This window comes from Bos mutus, chromosome 21 (assembly GCF_027580195.1).
Source record: "Bos mutus isolate GX-2022 chromosome 21, NWIPB_WYAK_1.1, whole genome shotgun sequence".
Classification (NCBI taxonomy): domain Eukaryota; kingdom Metazoa; phylum Chordata; class Mammalia; order Artiodactyla; family Bovidae; genus Bos; species Bos mutus.
The window spans coordinates 63,821,512-63,842,318 of NC_091637.1; the positions used below are offsets into that span (position 1 = coordinate 63,821,512).

General features: G+C 46.7%; 1 protein-coding gene across 6 annotated transcripts in view; it reads left to right on the plus strand.

Moving 5' to 3' along the window:
• The window catches only part of EML1 (EMAP like 1), a 199,021-nt gene that overhangs the window by 170,848 nt on the left and 7,366 nt on the right, over window positions 1-20,807 (plus strand). For 4 of the 6 annotated variants that reach the window (XM_070357957.1, XM_070357954.1, XM_070357956.1 and 1 more), the window contains 10 exons: window positions 198-267; window positions 3,680-3,793; window positions 4,616-4,711; window positions 6,174-6,308; window positions 6,980-7,079; window positions 8,802-8,956; window positions 11,163-11,288; window positions 11,763-11,894; window positions 15,311-15,378; window positions 17,918-18,006. In XM_070357957.1, coding sequence (XP_070214058.1) covers window positions 198-267; window positions 3,680-3,793; window positions 4,616-4,711; window positions 6,174-6,308; window positions 6,980-7,079; window positions 8,802-8,956; window positions 11,163-11,288; window positions 11,763-11,894; window positions 15,311-15,378; window positions 17,918-18,006 — 1,085 coding nt within the window. The remainder of the gene's footprint in view (window positions 1-197; window positions 268-3,679; window positions 3,794-4,615; window positions 4,712-6,173; window positions 6,309-6,979; window positions 7,080-8,801; window positions 8,957-11,162; window positions 11,289-11,762; window positions 11,895-15,310; window positions 15,379-17,917; window positions 18,007-20,807) is intronic. The other 2 variants (XM_070357955.1, XM_070357960.1) reach the window with 1 other exon arrangement.

Genomic DNA, 20,807 nt, shown 5'->3' on the forward strand with positions numbered 1-20,807 from the left:
AGCTTACCTTTAAAAGAGTAGACATTTTCTGTTTTCTTTGTTTGGTTTGTTTGGGGTTTTGTGTTGTTTTTTTTTTTTTTTTTGCAGTCTGAACGTTTAATCAACATAGACACATTGTTAATATAGGTAAATGAAACTATGAAAACTTGAGTTTGGACTTTCGTAAGAACAGATGTTTTATGAAGATCTCTTTTTAGCCTTGCAGTTCACCCCGATAGGGTCACAATAGCCACAGGACAAGTCGCAGGCACGTCCAAGGATGGAAAAGTGAGTAATCTTTTCATGTTTTTGTAATGAACTGGTAACACAAAATGATTTTTTTGACAATATTTTGCTGATGAATAAGCTGTTGTATATAATGTCTGTGAGCGTGCATGCTCAGCTGCTTCCGTCGTGTCCAACTCTGTGCGACCCCATGGACTGGAGCCCACCAGGATCCTCTATCCGTGTGATTCTCCAGGCAAGAATCCTGGAATGGGTGGCCATTCCCTCCTCCAGGAGATCTTCCCAACCTGGAGATGGAACCCGTGTCTCTCACATCTCCTGCATTGGCAGATGGGCTCTTTACCACTAGCACCACCACCTGGGAAGCTCAAATTTGAATTTAATCCTTTAATTTGAATTTTTATTGGAAATGAAAATTCTTACACTGACCTTAAAAAAAAAACCCTTGAGCTCACGTTAATTTCAGCTAATTTTTAAATAGCATCGCTCTTGCCTAAGAAGTCATTAATTCTTCCAATATTATTTACTCACGTGATAAACATTAACATGTTGAGTTAAAATCATGAAAAATAATCGTTTGACTATGGGGCATTTTGCCTCTTCAGTGAATGAATCCCTTGTTATCATGACTTTAATCCATGGAGTGTGTGTCTATGTGTCATCTGCAAGGGCTGCTGGAAGGATTTTTGCAAAATTTTGTAAGCAAAGACTTCACTTTGTATTTTAAGGAATCAGAGAAGGAGCTAGTGGAATTTGGCAAACACAGCAATTCAAAACTGGCTTCCACTTATTTACCACAGTCTGTGGCCATTGTTGTTTTATCCAAAACATCTAGTAACTTTTCTGATGTCTACTTTTGTATAGTCTATCAATGCACAATGTATAATCTGAAACTAATTACGTTAAGTATTTCCATTTTTATCCTGAGTGCTACCATTTTTCAGAAAGTATTTTAATAACATCAAATTTTAAATATTTATGCTATTTTCCATTAAAATCCTACACTTGAAAGGAGGTAATAGGAACAATGGAAATCAGACTGCTATTCTGTAAGCACACAGGGAACAGAGTCTTCTTTTTTTTTTTTTTTTAATGTTAAATGACCTTTAAAAGTTATTCGAGATCACTAGTAAATCATTTGTTCCTCCCTCTAGTGGATGAACTGTGTATTTCAGTTTCTGGCCTTGAAATGGTATCAGAACCTTAGAGCCCTCTGAATAGCTGAGCTGTTCCTTTCCATTTACAAGTGGAGAAGTCCAGAGAGGCCAAGTGACTGCAAACATCCAGCTACTTAGAGACAAATCCAGACTAGAGCCTAGTCCCCCCGTCCGTTGTGTACAAAGCTGGTCCTTTTCTTGATAAATCTGCTGGTGGTTCTGTGATGCTTTCTTCTATCAAGGAAGAGAAAAATTAGCACAGCTGAGAAAGTTTTGAACTAATCATAACCATTCTAAGCTTGTATTTGTGTATTATCAATCTCCTGTGGGGCCCAAGAATGTGAAGTTCTTAATACCACAGGTGGTAGTCATGATGATGAATTTAAACATGCTTACCCCTTAGTGGCAAGACAAACTTCAAAAGAATAACCCTTACATGAGACTCCATTTTCTTCGTCATGTTTCAGTTTTAAAACTTAGATGCTTTAGATATACAAATGGGAATATCAGTTCCTGTGGGACAGTTATCAAGAATTGACTGTTCAAAGTTTGAAACTTGGTTATTAGTTGCTCATTTGTGTCTGACTCTGCGGCCCCATGGACTGTAGCCTGCCAGCCTCCTCTGTCCATGGAATTCTCCAGGCAAGAATACTGGAGTGGGTTGCCATTCCCTTCTCCAGGGGATCTTCCCAACCCAGGGATCAAATCCAGGTCTCCTGCATTGCAGGCAGATTCTTTACCATCTGAGCCACCAGAGAAGCCCCTAAAACTTGGTAGACCTCACCTACAGCTAAATTGGCCACAGGAGCCATGACCTTCGAAAGATATTTAGTTCAGTTCAGTTCAGTCGCTCAGTTGTGTCCGACTCTTTGTGACCCCATGAACCTCTGCATGCCAGGCCTCCCTGTCCATCACCAACTCCTGGAGTTTACCCAAACTCATGTCCATTGAGTAGGTGATGCCATCCAGCCATCTCATCCTCTCATCCCCTTCTCCTCCTGCCTTCGATCTTTCCCAACATCAGGGTCTTTTCAAATGAGTCAGCTCTTCACATCAGGTGGCCAAAATATTGGAGTTTCAGCTTCAACATCAGTCCTGCCAATGAACACCCAGGACTGATTTCCTTTAGGATGGACTGGTTGGATCTTCTTGCAGTCCAAGGGACTCTCAAGAGTCTTCTCCAACACCACAGTTCAAAAGCATCAATTCTCTGGCACTCAACTTTCTTCACAGTCCAACTCTCACATCCATACATGACTACTGGAAAAACGATCTAGTCTTGTTGGTTAGACTAAACAAACCATCTATTCTTGACTAGACGGACCTTTGTTGACAAAGTAATGTCTGCTTTTTAATGTGCTGTCTAGGTTGGTCATAACTTTCCTTCCGAGGAGTAAGCGTCTTTTAATTTCATGGCTGCAGTCACCATCTGCAGTGATTTTGGAGCCCAAAAAAATAAAGTCAGCTACTGTTTCCACTGTTTCCCATCTATTAGCCATGAAGTGATGGGACTGGATGCCGTGATCTTAGTTTTCTGAATGTTGAGCTTTAAGACAAATTTTCACTCTCCTCTTTCACTTTCATCAAGAGGCTCTTTAGTTCCTCTTCACTTTCTGCCATAAGGGTGGTGTCATCTGCATATCTGAGGTTATTGATATTTCTCCCGGCAATCTTGATTCCAGCTTGTGCTTCTTCCAGCCCAGCGTTTCTCATGATGTACTCTGCAGATAAGTAATAAGCAGGGTGACAATACACAGCCTTGACGTACTCCTTTTCCTATTTGGAACCAGTCTGTTGTTCCATGTCCAGTTCTAACTGTTGCTTCCTGACCTGCATATAGATTTCTCAAGAGCCAGGTCAGGTGGTCTGGTATTCCCATCTCTTTCAGAATTTTCCACAATTTATTATGAGATATTGGGAATATTTTATTTATTGTAAAAACACAGAGTCTTAAGTGCATTAAAAAAAAAAAAAAAAAACACTTTTGTTTTGGGACTTCCTTGGTGGCCCCATGGTTAAGACCGCACTTCCAGTGCAGGGAGCATGGGTTCAATCCCTGGTCAGGGAACTAAGATCCCTCAGGCTGTGTGGTGTAGCCAAAAAAAAAACTTTAATATTTTACATGTAAATATCAAAACTGATTTGAAATAAAGCCTCACAAAATAAAAGGATAAAACAAAGAACTGGGGGGAAATAGCATTTTTAAAAAAAGGCTTTTGACAAAGTAGAAGTAGCGTCAATACAAAGGTAAATTTGCAGACCCGGCACGATGAGTGACCCAGCATTTTCTTCCGAAGCAGCAGTTACCCCCACACGTGCGCATCTGGGATTCCGTGACGCTGAATACGCTGCATGTTGTCGGAATCGGGTTTTTCGACCGAGCCGTCACCTGTATCGCATTCTCAAAATCTGTAAGTGTGAACCTTGTGGGTCTTGCAGCTTTGTCCACACAGGGAGGTGAGACTCAGCTCAAGGTTGAAGAGGGAGAGGTTAACACGCCCGTACCTGCCCAGATGTGTGCCCAGATCTGAACTCTGAAACCTCCCGCTTGCCAGGCCCCCTCAGTCAGAGGGAGCACATGCCTGGTCCCGCACGCTCCCAGTCAGACATTTCCATGGTGATGAGAAGAGGCCCTGCGGCCACACTGTCTCAGGCTCACAGAGCAGTCTTGCCTCCCCTGGCCTTGAATTTCCCCTGCCTGTCTGTGCCATCCCCACCCACTGCCTGGCCATAAGCAGGGGCTGGAGGGGCCTCGTGGTCCCCAGGCTTCCTCAGGATGAACCGCCCTTTGAAGCACTAGTTCAGCCAGTTAGAAACACATACGTGTTCACATCAGTATGCCTTGCGCCTCACCCCCAGTACCTGTCCCCTCATACAACCTTATGATAACCAGCCCCACGCCCTGTGCCCTGTGCCCCGGAGCTGCAGACACTTGTCTCCTCCAGTGCGAGAGCTCTGCAGCCCCTGGGAAGCTAGATCTAACGGAAGCGGTACTGAAGTCCGCCCCAGAGCTCTCCCTCCTGCTCCTGTGCCTGTTAACCCCCACATTCCCCTGTCCCCACCATCTGTCTGCCCAAGTCCTAAGCAGATCTCAGCAGTGATGGGTAAATACACTTTAATAAAGATGTAGCAGACTCGTGATTAAAAAATTAAAATTATGTTCCTTTTTAATCACGCTCAGTCTGCTTTATTCTCGAGTGTAGTCTTCCTGTGAATACCTCCTTTTTTCCTAGAATGGAGGCAGCAACCTCTGTGCAGTGGACGACTCCAACGACCACGTGCTGTCCGTGTGGGACTGGCAGAAGGAAGAGAGGCTGGCGGACGTCAAGGTCTGTGAGCACGCCTGCTGCGGGGCTGCCTCGTCCATTTCCCACGTGGAGCCGTCTCCCCTGAGCCGTGGGCTCTGTCCCTGCCGCAGCCCCCAGCGGGACCCCTTCTCGAGAAGCCCTCGGGCCCCGCCCCTCTCCCCTTATTCCCAAGGCCTGGCAGGCTTCCTGCTTCTCTTCACAGCGTCTGTAAGGGTTTCGCGCCCACCTCCCTTTACAGCCACCACCCTTTTAATTCGCCCCATCACTCCGGTGGTCACTTTCTCCCTCACTTACTCGCTCATGTTCTTTCCATCATCCACAAATACCGAGGTCCCCTTTTCACGCACGTGTTAAGGAAGTACTGGAGGGGTGGTGACAAGTGAGATGTGCCCGCTGCCCAGGCGGAGGGCCAGGCAGGGATCTGGGGATCAGGGAAGCTTGTCCAGAGCTGAGTGGACTCAGGAACGGGGAGCGAGATCTTGGTCCTCCCAGTGGGGCTTTTCCTGCAGGGGGGCCCATTGAACTTCCCAATATATCAGTGAAGTTTCCTTAAGCTCTCTCATGCTTTCCTCCTGGTAAAACCATGATTGGGTCTATTTTTGTAGAAATGACTTCAGATTTCTCACCCTGGCATCCATTAGCCTTAGATCACCTTACTGACCTAACCATAGGACTACCATCGGGTCACCTGAGCTACCTGCCATTAAGAGCCCCAGTGGATTACCTGGCTTACGTAGCCTTCTCTCTTGTGTGTGTGGGATGCAGACGGTATTCTAACAAGGCATGAGCATACCTGTTTTTATGCTATAGCTGTACCTTCTATGTTTTGCTCAAGTATTTCGGTTCTTGCTGTGTTATTAGGTTGGAAGTAATCACAGCAAGTTATTGTCTAGGTTCAGGAATCTGTAACTGAATTATCAAGCAGAAGGAGCAGTCAGGGTCAGATTCATGGGAACAGGGTGCCAGTCATGAAAACTGATAACAGGATGAGGGTGGTAAATTGATAGCCAAAGAACCAGCTCCCCCTCTGGACTCTAGGCTCGGCCACCAAGCTACCAGCAGAGTCCTGGGGATCAGAACCAGGCAAACAGGGCAGCCAAAGTGGGCCAGGAGTGGTGGAGCTGAATAAAATCCAGGCTCCGGGGCCCTTCCCATCACTCGATGAGGATGAGACTTGCAGTTCTTAAGTCCCAGCCTCTCCTTCAGCCAGAGCATGGCTGTGTGCCTGCTCCATGCCAGGTCCTGAGAGTCCCCATGCAGAAGGAGACCCTGTGGTCCTGTCCGCAGGGCTCTGGGGGAAACAGACAGGGAGAGGTGTCGGCGCACACAGACGTAAGTTTAGTGACTAGAGAAGATGAATTCAAGGGGCGAAGTATCAAGAGTCTTGGTGCTCACCCTGATGAGTTACTTATTTGTGGTTCAGAGTTTATTTCCTTAAGTCTCAAGAGATCTGAGACATCTGATTCTCCTGTTTTGTGCAAAGTGTTCGAACGAAGCTGTATTTGCCGCGGATTTCCACCCCACCGACACCAATATAATCGTAACCTGTGGAAAGTCCCACCTCTACTTCTGGACGCTAGAAGGAAGCTCCCTTATTAAGAAGCAAGGATTGTTTGAGGTAAGGTGAAATTGCATCTCTCATTTTATTTTTCACCAGTGGCGCTTGTGATCCCCTGGCATTTAAGGAAGCTCTGAGGCATCACAGCCTTAGAATTTAATTGGCCAAAGTGGGGGTGTCATGATAAAGACTATTCCTGGAGATCCCTGACAGAGTTGGGGAGCCCCTCATGGATAACATTGGTGATGCTGATAAGGAAGGACTAACACAGGGAGAAGAGCCAGGGTGCCAGAGGGCCATGGCCCTCACTGTGGCCTGCTGATTGTACAGAGCAATGAAGAAGGTGCGCAGGAGACTGCAGTGCAAGTCTGCTGAGGGTGATGGGCAACCTTGGTGCCGTTTAGCCCAGCATCTGAGGCCTCACGAGAGCACCAATATGGCACCTGATGCCCTGCGGGCCCAGAGGCTGAGTTAGAGGACTGCTTTATCCGCCTTAGCCACTCCAACAGCCTCCCCTGCTCTAACTGCCTGCAGCCGTGTAAGTACCGGATACTTTGGACCGGATAATCTCAGGGCGTAATTTGTGTAACGGTGGATGAGAAGGAAAGGCACACAGTGTGGTAGCCACAGCCGACACCATCCAGCTCGGAGTGCCCATGATTCTCGATGTTCTTAAAAACAGAAGGATGTCTTGATTTTACATATATATATTCTTTTTTAACATTCTGCAGAAGCAAGAAAAGCCAAAGTTCGTCCTCTGTGTGACTTTTTCTGAAAACGGTGACACCATCACCGGAGATTCAAGTGGCAACATCCTGGTATGGGGAAAAGGTAACAGCGATGCTCCTCAAGCAGCCTCTTGTGGGTAATGTTCTAAGGAAGAAGCCAAATCCCATAAGAATTGCCTGTTAATATCATTTCCAAGTTTACTATTTGATTCCAAGGTACATAGGTACCTACATACGTGTGTGTGTGTGTGTGTGTGTGTAACTTGGAATCAAAAAACCAGGACAGAGGAAAATGAGACTAGTAAGCTTTTGGCTTCTGTTGTTTTAAAAGGTTCTTTAAGCCCAAGATGTTGTAATAGACTTAATCACTTTATGGGGAGATCTAATAACAGCTTGTAATGATAAAAATCATCGAAGACTATTTAGCTCTACAGCGTTTAACTTCTCTGGTCCACCCAGCACTTGGCAGACATTGACTGAGTATTCATTGTGAGTCCGAAGCCATGTGCTGGGCACTGGGCATACAGATGAGTCAGGTGGGCATCAGTGGGCAAACGGCGTGATAGGAAGGACTCCTTACTCAGAAACACGTTGAGTCGAGTTCAGTGAGCATTTATGAGTGTTTACCATGTGCCAGGAAAACAGAGACAATGCACCATCTCTGTACTCCAGGGTCTCAGTGTTTGGGCTGTGGGGTGAGGGCAGAAGCGGAGCCACCGGGGTAATGTCGGGCTAACTCGGTGACCTTGGTAGTACCGCTGCCACTCTGAGTGCCACGGGCTTTGTATATACACGGGTTCACTGCACCCTGAAAGCGGTGCCGTGGAAAAGCAGCAGCCCCATGACCCCCAGGAGGAAACTGAGGCAGAGCAATCAGGCCACTTGTCCAGGGACCCCCAGCTCATCTCTCAGCCCTCCTAGCACACTATATGCTTCATCTTGGCATGTTTTCCTTTATTGTTTTTTAATTTATTTTAATGAAGTATGGTTGATTTACAATGCTGTGTTAATTTCTGCTATATAGCAAGGAGATTCAGTTGTACATATATGTATGTATGTCCTCTTTTTTATTATTTTTTTGACTGTGCTGGGTCTTTATTCTCTAGTTGGGGCGAGCGGGAGCTACTGTTCGCTGGGGTGCGTGGGCTTCTCGTTGCAGTGGCTGCTCTTGTTGCAGAGCACAGGCTCTAGGCACCCGGGCTTCAGAGGTTGTGGTGCATGGGCTTAGTTGCTCTGAGGCTTGTGGGATCTTCCTGGACCAGGGATCAAGCCCACGTCCCCTGCATTGACAGGCAAATTCTTTATCGAGTTCTTCAGCACTGAGCCACCAGGGAAGCCCTGTGTATTCTTTTTCATATTCTTTTCCAGTGTGGTTTGTCAGAGGATATTGAATGCAGCTCCCAGCCCCTCTACATAGGACCTTGTCGTGTATCCATCCTACACGTGATCGTTTACATCTGCTGACTCCAGGCTCCCTGTTCATCCCCCTCCCCCTTGCCCTGTGTTCTTTGATTAGAAAGTAACCCAGTTCGTGTTTGTCTGTGTTAGCCGCTCAGTCGTGTCCGGCTCTTTGCGACCCCGTGGACTGCAGCCTGCCGGGGTCCTCTGTCCGTGGGTTCTCCGGCAGGAACGCTGGAGCGGGTAGCCATTCCCTTCTCTGCGTTTGTCTCGTTTATCTAGTGCTCTGAGAACATGTAGAAATTGAATCCTTTATAGATTCACACTGCATTGATGTTCTGATAATCTCGTTTTAAAACAAAAAATGAGATGGGCAGAGGTGAGGCCTTGGACAATGTCCTAAGCATGGTTTTCTCATTGTGTTTAGGTACGAATCGAATAAGCTACGCGGTTCAAGGGGCCCATGAGGGCGGTATTTTCGCACTTTGTATGTTAAGGGACGGCACGCTTGTGTCGGGAGGAGGGAAGGACCGCAAGCTCATTTCTTGGGATGGAAATTACCAGAAGCTTCATAAAACCGAGGTGAGACAGCATGTCACACTGCTGACACTCTTTTTAAACCTTAAACTATTATGTCAACCAGTTTCCTTATGAGTTTGAAATCTTTTGCTTACCGTTTTGAAAACTGTACTGAGAAAATTTTACTAAATGGGGTAACATATTATATAAAATCATGAAGGCAGTTTACTAAAATGGAATTCAATTTATAAACGGTGAGGTGGTCACATTTCATGTCTAGAGTATTATCATAGAACCAATCTTACGAGGGAGTATTATCCACACTTTGATTAATCCTTAAAATATTTATTGTCTTTTCCCTGTAATTGCCAGCATGTTGCTCTGGAGACACCGTCTCTTGGAACTAATATTTACTGAGTACCTGCTTTGAACGTGACTGAACACCAGCACTGTCTCTAGAGCTTTGACTTCTTTTGGCATTTCTCTCACCTCCTTATTACCTAATTAGCAACCCTGGACTCCAATAGGAGGCAGAGGCAAGAAATTCAATATTCCTTCTACACACTGTCTAAATTTTCTTTCCCAGGCCCTGGGAAATTATGAGCAGACAGAAACCAAGGTTGGCATCAATCTGAAGGTTGAGGACCTTCCCCTCCAGCATAGTGTGGACACCGTGTAGAACTTTATTGTTGCTTAGTTGCTAAGTCGTGTCCAACTCTTTGCAACCCCCTGGACTGCAGCATGCAGGCTCCTCTGTCCTTCACGATCTCCCAGATTGCTCAAATTCATGTCCATTGAGTTGATGACGCCATCCAACCATCTTATCCTCCGTCACATCCTTCTCCTCCTGCCCTCAGTCTTTCCCAGCATCAGGGTCTTTTCCAGTGAGTCAGCTCTTGGTATCAGGCGGCCAAAGTACTGGAGCTTCAGCTTCAGCATCAGTCCTTCAGTGGATATCCAGGGCTGATCTCCTCTAGGATGGACTGGTTGGATCTCCTTGCAGTCCAAGGGACTCTCAAGAGTCTTCACCAGCACCACAGTTCAAAAGCATCAATTCTTCGGCTCTCAGCCTTTCTTATGGTCCAACTCTCACATCTGCACATGACTACTGGAAAAACCATAGCTTTCTAATTCAGATGCCCACAGCACAATGACAGCAGAGAACAGCATCACACTTGCTCTGACAGTGTGAGAATTTTGTTTTGCTGATTACCGCTCTTCATAAAGCAAGGCCTTCATCTGAGTTTTGGAAATCACTTTCTTTTCATGGAGACTTTAATTGTGGTAGCATTTTTTATAATAATATTTGACCAGCATTTTTTTGAACCTAAGCAGCATTGCAATCCTAAGAAACAGTCCAAAGCCTCATCTAGTATCATGGAAGACACTCACCATTTTTAAGTATCTGTAATTCATTATCAGCATGGATTGTTATCATCTTTTCTCAGATCTATGCTAACCCACTCGTAAGAAGTTTGTATGAGAACAGGCCACTCTTTAACATCCCAGAACCACAGTGCTGTGATTTTTGTTCCTTTGAAAAAGTACAAGAACCTCTAATTATTTTATCATAGCAAATTGTTCTTGAATGGTGTATTTTGAAATCGTTTTTATTAACACTTAATCACACGTGTACCAGCATGAGCAGTGGATTTCAAAACTAAATAAAGTTGCCAAAGGATTTATCATTGCAAGTTACAATAAATTTTTAAGAACTCTTACTTATTACAGCATGTTACATATTCCTTCCTCCCTAAATTTTACCTGCTTCTGCTATCAGAAGTCTTAACAAGTAAAGAGTAAAGTACCCAGTAGTCTTTTTTATTTTTTTATTTTGTCCAGAAAAAAGGTGCCTCATTGTAGGGGTTTTTTTTTTTCCAGTTGGAGTATAATTGCTTAACAGTGCTGTTATTTTCTGCTATATAACAAGTGAATCAGCTTCACCTGTACCTATGTCCCCTTCCTCTTGGACCTCCCTGCCACCCCTCCACCCCCATCCCACCCATCTAGGTCACACAGAACACCCAGCTGTTCCTCTTTTTTTTTTTTTTTTACAACCTTACTCTTGCTCATTCTTCCAAGGTATATAAAAGGTATGGAGTTTAAACGTAAGATTTGGGGTTTGGATCATTCACTCAAGTACTTTGTCTCCTTGTTACGTGTGTGTGTGTGTGTGTGTCGTTATGATAGAAGCTGTTATCATAAGTAAACAAGTGTTTTGAATGATGGAACTAGTAATTTAATGACACCTGAAATCTTTTCCATGCAGATTCCAGAACAGTTTGGCCCCATACGGACAGTGGCTGAAGGAAAAGGCGATGTGATATTGATAGGCACGACCAGAAACTTTGTTCTGCAGGGCACACTGTCAGGGGACTTCACACCCATCACTCAGGTAGGCGTCAGCTCAACAAGTCCATCAAACACCTTCATGCTGTGTAATAGTACAATATAAGACAGGGCCTCCCTGGTGACTCAGATGGCCAAGAATCTGCCTGCAATGCAGGAGACGCAGGTTCAATCCCTGGGTTGGGAGGATCCCCTGGGGAAGGGAATGGTAACCCACTCCAGTATTCTTGCCTGGAGAATCCCATGGACAGAGGAGCCTGGCAGACTATACAGTTCATGAGGTCACAGAGAGTCAGATAGGAGGGAGCAACTAACACTTTCACTTTAATAAGACAGACAGCGTTACAAAGAGGCGATTCTTCTGTGTTTTATATTAACATCCCCTTTCTCAGCTTCAGTGGGAGGAAGAGAAACAGATGGACACAGTTCCAGAGCCTGCGGTGAGCCGTGGTGTTCTGTAGGGCCCCCGCGTGCTGGTGGTGATGTTTCAGGGGCGTCCGTCTGCCTCGGTTCTTTGCAGGGTCACACTGATGAGCTCTGGGGACTGGCCGTCCATGCCTCCAAACCTCAGTTCCTGACCTGTGGGCACGACAGGCACGCCACCCTGTGGGACGCCGTGGGTCACCGGCCCGTCTGGGACAAAGTCATAGAGGTAGGCCTGCGTGTCCTAGTCCGTCTTTCTTATAAAAATGCATCTGCAACACATCGGTTTATTTATTTATTTTTTGCATGAGATTGGTGGTGATATAAATTCGTCCCAAAGAAAGTGTCACTTAATTTATCGCCTTCAAATTGCATTGCTTTAACCACCACCCCAAGGGGTCTCATTCATGTATTTCTGAAGTTTACCAGTGCTTTTTCAGACAGCTCGTACGCCTTTCTGATTGGTTGTTGGGTCTCCTGAGTGCAGTCTCTTCCGGCTGAAAAGCTGAGGAGCCCTTGTTAGGAGCCTGTATTCTATTTACAGAACACCTTTTTGATGGGAATGGATTAGCTATTCTAACAGCATCCAGTTTATCTCTGCACTTTGAGTTTGATGGTACAGGTCAAATTTAAAGTCAGCACGTCTCTGAGTTTGCAAAAGGAACTCCGATCATACATCAGAGTGCTGAAGGATCCTCTCCCTACGTGCCACACTGCGGTGTCGGCGTTTATTGAGCACTGTTTGCATACTGAGCATTGCACATGTGTTACTGCTCATCCTGACAGCAGCCTTGCAAGGTGAAGTTTTTAACCTTGATTTTAGTGATTAGGAGGTTGGAGCTTCGAGAAGTCAGATGGCTTGGCAAGATCAGTGTTTACACCCCACTCGGTTCACACCTGACGCCAAGGTCTTCTGCTGCATCTGTAGTGATTCAAAGCACCTCCCGTGTTGCTTGCACCGTTCATGACACATAACAGCCTGGGTGAGGGGCAGCCCCTCTGCAGACCCCGCCACGAGTCCTCTCGACACCCGTGGAGTTGCCAGCACGTCTCCGTGTGCTGGGTCCATGCTTCAGCCCTTCACTTTTGGAGAAAATCTGCAAGTGAATGGAGGTGACTGGTCCCTGGGGATGTTGAGCACTGGGATGATGGGCCGTGGGGAGGTGACTCTGGCACCAGAGGGGTTGGTGCACAGCTGGCAACCAGGAATCCTCAACAGTGGTCTGGGAGAGTGACCTTCCCTGCGGCCTCGGTCCACACGGCAGCCTGGCTGAAAGCCTTGCCAGCTACTCCAGCGCCAGACCGTCAACCCACCCAGCCTGGCATCACAGCACGGGTGCTAAACCGAACACCAAGAAGATCTTAAGCCCCAGCTCCTCTGCGCACTGGCCGTGTGACTGGGCAGACACACTCAAGTATCTTCCTCTCAGAATGTTATGAGCCTCAAATGAGCTGCACAGTAAAGCCTCCAGTGCACGTGATTCCTGTCTGGAGGCCCCGAGCTCATCACAGCTCCCACTTTGGAAAAGCACCGCAGGAATGTAATCCGGCTTCCCCGGTGGTGCTAGTGGTAAAGAACCCCACCTGCCAGCGCAGGAGATATAAGAGATGTGGGTTCGATCCCTGGGTCAGGAAGATCCCCTGGAGAGGGGATTGGCAACCCACTCCGGTATTCTTGCCTGGAGAATCCTATAGACAGAGGAGCCTGGTGGGCTGTAGTCCTTGGGGTCACAAGAAGTTGCACAGGACTGAAGTGACTTAGCACACAATATAATCAGTCCCTGCAGTCTCCTTCCTGTCTCTCTTTCTCTCTTTTTTTCCCAGTTTATCCGGTGGCATCTCAGTGCCTCCATTTCCACATCCAGGGTTACTGCTTTCTTGGTCTTCCTGTGATTAATCTCTTTTCATTTCAATTCATCCTAAGTACTCCTACCGAGTCACCTAAAACACAGATTCAATCACATCACTCTTTTCAGTGAAAGGAAAGAGTCCCTCTCACTGTGTTTTTCCTGGTGATCTGATCCTTGACCTGGCCACGCAGCCCACATTACTAGCATCATCCGTGTGATTTCCCGTTCCCTCCCCTGTAGGTCCTGCTTTGAAAAACCAGTGACTCTCCCTTGCTGTTGTTGTTCAGTTGCCAAGTCACGTCCAGTTCTTTGCGACCCCATGGACCGCACCTTTCTAGGCTTCCCTGTCCTTCAGGATCTCCCTGAGTTTGCTGAAATGCATGTCCATTGAGTCGGTGATGCCATCCAACTATCTCATCCTCTATCACCCCCTTCTCCTCCTGCCCTCAATCTTACACAGCATCAGGGTCTTTACCAGTGAGTCGGCTCTTCCCATCAGGTGGCCAAAGGATTGGAGCCTCAGCTTTAGCATCAGTCCTTCCAATGACTATTCAGCACTAATTTCCTTTAAGATTGACTGGTTTGATCTCCTTGCAGTCGAAGGGGCTCTCAAGTCTTCTCCAGCACTCTGCTCCAGACTGTGTTGCTTCTATGTCCTTGATCGTATTCTTGTCCCCTTAAGACCTCATCCAAACAGATACTGGCGTGTCCACGTCCGCCTCCACCAGGGGCAGTTCTTCCTGTGTCGGAAGGCCCGAGTCGAGGGCCTGCAGCCAGGACGCCGCAGCCCAGCTCCCCGTCTGACGTCACCTAGTGCTCCCCTCCGTTGTGCTCTATCTCTCCCGTCAGCCTTGCTCCACCTTGTTAGTAATGAACACACGCGTGTCTCCCCAGCGCTAAGTCTGGCATGTGCCTCGCTCATCTGGAGATCGCTCTAGGACGGCCAGGTGTCCTGGGAGGCGCTCATCCGGTCCTGACCTGATGGCCTTGGGTGCGGGGGTCATATTTCCAGACAGATGGGGCAAAGCTTCCCATTCAGCATGGAGGTCAACCAAAGGGACTTCCAAGACTTGGAGGAAGAGCATGTCTTTGTTGATCTGTCATCTGGTTACTGTAGATATGAAAGGATATAAGATAGAATGGGCTTCCCTCACAGCTCAGTTGGTAAAGAAACCGCCTGCACTGCAGGAGACCCTGGTTCACTTCCTGGGTCAGGAAGATCCACTGGAGAAGGGATAGGCTACCTACTCCAGTGTTCTTGGGCTTCCCTGGTGGCTTAGCTGGTAAAGAATCCAGCTGTAATGCAGGAGACCTGGGTTCAATCCCTGGGTTGGGAAGATCCCCTGGAGAAGGGAAATGGCTACTCACTCCAGTATTGTGGCCTGGAGAATTTCATGGACTATATAGTCCATGGGGTCGCAAAGAGTCGGACATGACTGAGCAACTCTCACTTTCTACTTTGAAGATAGAATGAGAGAGACTTCACTGGTAGTCCAGTGGGTGGGACTCCACGCTTCCACTACAAGGGACGTGGGTTCAATCCCAGGTCAGGGAACTGAGATACCTCATGGCACAAGATGCAGAAAGAAAAATTATAAAAAGACAAAATTGTGTTATTTTTGAGACATGACCTTCATTAAAGTAAGGAAGTGTTTTCCTCTCTGAAGAAAAAAAAAGAGTTGTTTTTTTTTTTAATGGGCCACGTAGCCCTAAGGGATTAGAGCTGTGCTTGTGTGTGTTTATGTAATCGCGCTGTGTCTGGCCATCAATTTACACTTCCTTTACAACATTTTAGGATCCAGCTCAGTCTTCTGGTTTTCATCCTTCAGGGTCTGTGGTTGCAGTCGGAACACTGACTGGGAGGTAAGTGCGTGTCGGTGTAGCCTGTGCTTTCAGGGTTCACGGGAAAGAGGCTTGTCTGTGTTTCCCCAGCGACCAGTCAGGGTAGCCCTTCGCTGCCTCGCTCAACACCTGATGACCGACTAGGAATTAACGTCAGAACTCGGAAGTGAAACCTGAGACAGTGGGCCTTCCCATTTCGGACCTTGGGAAAACCTAAAGTTGGCCATGGTCCCCGCTCCCAGAGGAGGCCCCACCTCCACACACAGATGGTTGTGGGGCTCCTTGATGTCAAAGCACTGAGAGTTTTATGATGCTTTTTCCTGCTGCCTTGCAAAATTTTAGAAACTGCCCAGTCCCTGAGCTTCGTGTTTGACTCAGCTAACCCTCACTTGCCAAGGGCTTCCGATACGCCGGGCGGCAGGTCTGTGCCTGAGTCCCAGCTTTGCCACCTAGCTGCAGTGTGTCTTTGAGCCAGTTGCGTGACCTCTCTGAGTTTGTTTCTTCCTCTGTGAAAGGTGGCAATATATGTGCCTTGCCAAACACTGATGATTAAGTGAGACAGACTATGAAGCGGCTCCTGGGGTTGCCTGGCGGGCAGCTTTGGTGGTTATTATTGTCACCGTTTTATAAGATTTGATTGTGCTTTATATTGATTGTCATACTGTCTACACTTACTGTAGCTTGATTCGTATACTGTTAGTGCTTCCCTGCTCTCCAAAGTGTGCCACTCATGGACAGGAAAGTGGGCAGGGCCAAAGAGGGCTTGGAGTAAGAGTAGGAACTGCTCAGTACAAAGTCAGCTACAGGGTTGTGTTATACGGCACGGGGAGCACAGTCAATAGTTTATAATAAAGATAAATGAGGTAGAAGCTTTACAAATTGTGAATCACTGTATTGTATACTTGTACATAATATTGTACAGCGTACATTGTACATGTTTCAAAAGAGAGCATACCACTTAGATTATGTTGTTAGACTGTAGCATGTGTATAAAGAAAGAGTAACCACTCATAAGTCATAGGTGGCAACATCTTGAGAGTTGAGCACCTATCCAACAGAATTCTTCATGAATTCTGCAAAGCCACACACCCATGCATGCACACATACATGCACACACACGCACACACCTCTGACCTCTCTTAGAGACTGCTGAAGCTTCTGACTCAAGCAGGCTGTGATGAATGGCCACCAGCCAGTTATTGTCATCAGCTGCACGCTGACTCTGTGGCAGGACAGAGCATGGGACGAGGCCAGCCAGGCGGTCAAAATCACAGACAGTGTCCTGTGGGTGGAAGAGAGAGGGACACGCATCTCCGCATCCCTCCCCTCCGTTCATGCTTCCCCCACCTCTAGTCCTGGTCCCGGGCTTAGCTCTCAATGGGGAAGCTTAACACGGTGTTCAGAGGCATAGCTAGTCCCTACAGTCTCTCTGCTGCTTATATTCTGACCTGTGTTCAGGTTAAATAGCACATTAAAGATAAATGTGGAGAAGAAAATAGCAACCCACTCCCATATTCTTGCCTGGAAAATCCCACAGACAGGAGCCTGGAGGGCTACAGTTAATGGTGTTGCAGAATCGAACACAACTGAGCGACTAACACTAACACACAGTCACAAGGAAGCAAAGCTGAGAAGCCAAATCCAGGTGTCAGGGGCCAACCAGACCCATTGAGTGGTACTGATTAGGGCCCCGAGTGGATAGCGATGCTGGCTCAGTGGGCACGCTGATGAATGGATGGCATCAAAGTTTGCAACGGCAGCAGCAGGGTGCCCTTGATCCTTTTCACCCCTGAAAACACTGCTGCCACCACCTGAGAACGTACGGGCAGGAGAGTTCAATGTGCACCATTTCACACCCTGACCGAGCACCGTGTCCTAATTAGAGGATTCAGAGCACTTCCAAGTCCAGTTATAATTTGACTGATCGGATCCTGAGCCTGCAGAGCTATTCTGGGCCCTTACCTGCATTTTACAGTTGAGGAAACTGAGCCCAGAGAAGCTAAATTCGAAGACCAGTCCTCTACTCACCCTTCTGCCATCCTCCGGGTCGTTTCTTTCGCCTGCTGGTTGCACACCAGCTTCGCAGAAGGTCAGAGGCTGACCCAGCTCTGCTTGCGTCAGCCCGGAGGTTGTCCCGGACCCAGCTTGCTGGACCCTTTCTGCCTGGCCCGGGCCAGATCTCTCGGTAAGCTCGTGCAGTGGCCCCCTTGCCACTTGCTCTGGCCACAGGCCTGGGGTTAGATGCTGGTCCATCTTCCCTGCCCAGGGTTTTCTCTGCTTTCATATGTAAATGACAAAACTCAAACATTGAGGAGCCCTGCCATGATGTCAGTAGCTAAATTCTTTCCCGTGATAGCCAGTCAGCTGCTCCTTTCTTTCGGAAATGTTCACATGCAGGCAATTTTCTTTACATGAAAGCTGGGGCTAAGCGTTCTTGTTAAGCACATACAGAGCATTTTTAAGCTCTTAATCGTTTTTAATAGCCTGGCTGTGACTGTCATAGTCTGACTTCACATTCTCACTAAGCGACTGATTTGTACTTTTTCTCATGTTTACACAGGTGGTTTGTGTTCGACACAGAAACAAAAGACTTGGTCACCGTCCACACGGATGGAAACGAACAGCTCTCCGTGATGCGTTACTCACCAGGTTAGGACACAGACCGTTCACTGTAAAACTCCCAGAGACAAAGCCCTGCATAGATGTCTCTAAAGAAAGACATTCAGAGGCCCCCTCCAGAGTGAAATTTACAGTACATCTGTACGTAATTGTGGCACCTGGGGGCTCTCCCCCTCCCTCCTTTGGAGCACTATGCTTGTGTGGTTTTATCTGTTTACGTGTGTCAAGAAGAACTTGTGTTAACATTATAACAGCTTCTCATGCACCTGTGTCTTTTTTTTTAGTATTTATTTATTTGGCTGCATCAGGTCCAGCTGGGGTAATCAGGATCTTTCACTGAGGCACATAGACTTCTCTCTAGTTACGGCACACGGGCTCCAGAGTGCACAGGCTTAGTTACCCCCATGGTGTGTGGGATCTTAGTTCCCTGACCAGGGATTGAACCCAGGTCCCCACATTGGCAGGCAGACTGCCAACCACTGGACTGCCAGGGAAGTCCCCACTCAGGCCTTCTTGACAGGTGCTTTTGGAGCACGTTGCTTGGGTGTTTGTTTTTTCTTAACTGTTTATTATGGAAAATTTCAAGCATGGACAAAATTAGAAGAGCGTGGTGAGTTCGTGTACCTGTTCCCCAGCTTCAGCGTTTACCCATTTGTTCACCTGTAGCTCCACTCGCTGGGCCCTCCCGTGTTGTTTGAAGCCCGTCCCAGAGGTCTTATCCTTTCGTCTGTTACTGTTAATGTATAGAAGGATCTGGGGACTTCCCTGGTGAGACAATGGTCAGGACCCTGTGCTCCCTGTGCCTGGTCAGAGGAGTGAGATCCCACAAGACGCATGGTGGAGTCAAATATATATATATATCTATATATCTTTATATCTGAGGTTATTGATATTTCTCCCGGCAATCTTGATTCCAGCTTGTGCTGCTTCCAGCCCAGCGTTTCTCATGATGTACTCTGCATAGAAGTTAAATAAGCAGGGTGACAATATACAGCCTTGACAAACTCCTTTTCCTATTTGGAACCAGTCTATTGTTCCATGTCCAGTTCTAACTGTTGCTTCCTGATCTGCATATAGGTTTCTCAAGAGGCAGGTCAGGTGGTCTGGTATTCCCATCTCTTTCAGAATTTTCCACAGTTTATTGTGATCCACACAGTCAAAGGCTTTGGCATAGTCAATAAAGCAGAAATAGATGTTTTTCTGGAACTTTCTTGCTTTTTCGATGATCCAGAGGATGTTGGCAATTTGATCTCTTGTTCCTCTGCCTTTTCTAAAACCAGCTTGAACATCTGGAAGTTCACGGTTCACATATTGCTGAAGCCTGGCTTGGAGAATTTTGAGCATTACTTTACTAGCGTGTGAGATGAATGCAATTGTATGGTAGTTTGAGCATTCTTTGGCATTGCCTTTCTTTGGGATTGGAGTGAAAACTGACCTTTTCCAGTCCTGTGGCCGCTGCTGAGTTTTCCAAATTTGCTGAAAGTGAAGAGGAACTAAAAAGCCTCTTGATGAAAGTAAAAGTGGAGAGTGAAAACGTTGGCTTAAAGCTCAACATTCGGAAAACTAAGATCATGGCATCTGGTCCCATCACTTCAGGGGAAATAGGTGGGGAAACAGTGGAAACAGGGTCAGACTTTATTTTTTGGGCTCTAAAATCACTGCAGATGGTGACTGCCGTCATGAAATTAAAAGACGCTTACTCCTTGGAAGGAAAGTTATGACCAACCTAGATAGCATATTCAAAAGTAGAGACATTACTTTGCCAACAAAGGTCTGTCTAGTCAAGGCTATGGTTTTTCCAGTGGTCATGTATGTATGTGAGAGTTGGACTGTGAAGAAAGCTGAGAGCCGAAGAATTGATGCTTTTGAACTGTGGTATTGGAGAAGACTCTTGAGAGTCCCTTGGACTGCAAGGACATCCAACCAGTCCATACTGAAGGAGATCAGCCCTGGGTGTTCTTTGGAAGGAACGATGCTAAAGCTGAAACTCCAGTACTTTGGCCACCTCATGCGAAGAGTTGACTCATTGGAAAAGACCCTGATGCTGGGAGGGATTGGGGGCAGGAGCAGAAGGGGACGATAGAGGATGAGATGGCTGGATGGCATCACTGACTCGATGGACGTGAGTCTCAGTGAGCTCCGGGAGTTGGTGATGGACAGGGAGGCCTGGCGTGCTGCGATTCATGGGGTCACAAAGAGTTGGACATGACTGAGCGACTGAACTGAACTGAACTGATATCTTTATGTGGAGAGAGAACTATATATATATGGAGAGAGAAATCTAAAAAAGATGAAAACTTTTTAACAGCTTTATTGAAGTATAATTTACATACAATAGTTTACCATTTATGAACGTACAATCAGTGATTCTTAGTAAATCTGTAGAGCAGTGTAGCCATCACCACCTCCAGTTTTAGAACCTTTCCATCATCCCCAAAAGTTCCTTTCCTGCCCATTAGTAACTCATCTCCACTCCGAGCCCCAGCCGTAGGCAACCATGGATTTGCTGTTCTCTGTCTATAAATTGTCTTTTCTGGGCATTTCCTATCAGTGGAGTCCTACAGCACGTAGCCTGTTGCATCTGGCTTCTTTTACTTAGAATAATACTTGTGAGATTATTCATGCTACTGTATATGTGTCAGTAGTTTATTCCCTTTTAGCGCCTAGATAGTATCCCGTTTTATGGGTAGAGCATGTTTGCTTTGTCCATTTAACAGGGAATATGGGATTGTTTCTGTGTTCAGGCTGTTATGAATAATGCTAAGAATACTGATCATATGTCAATTTTGGCTGGGTTTTTTTTTTTTTTTTTTTTTTGGCTATGCCAAGCA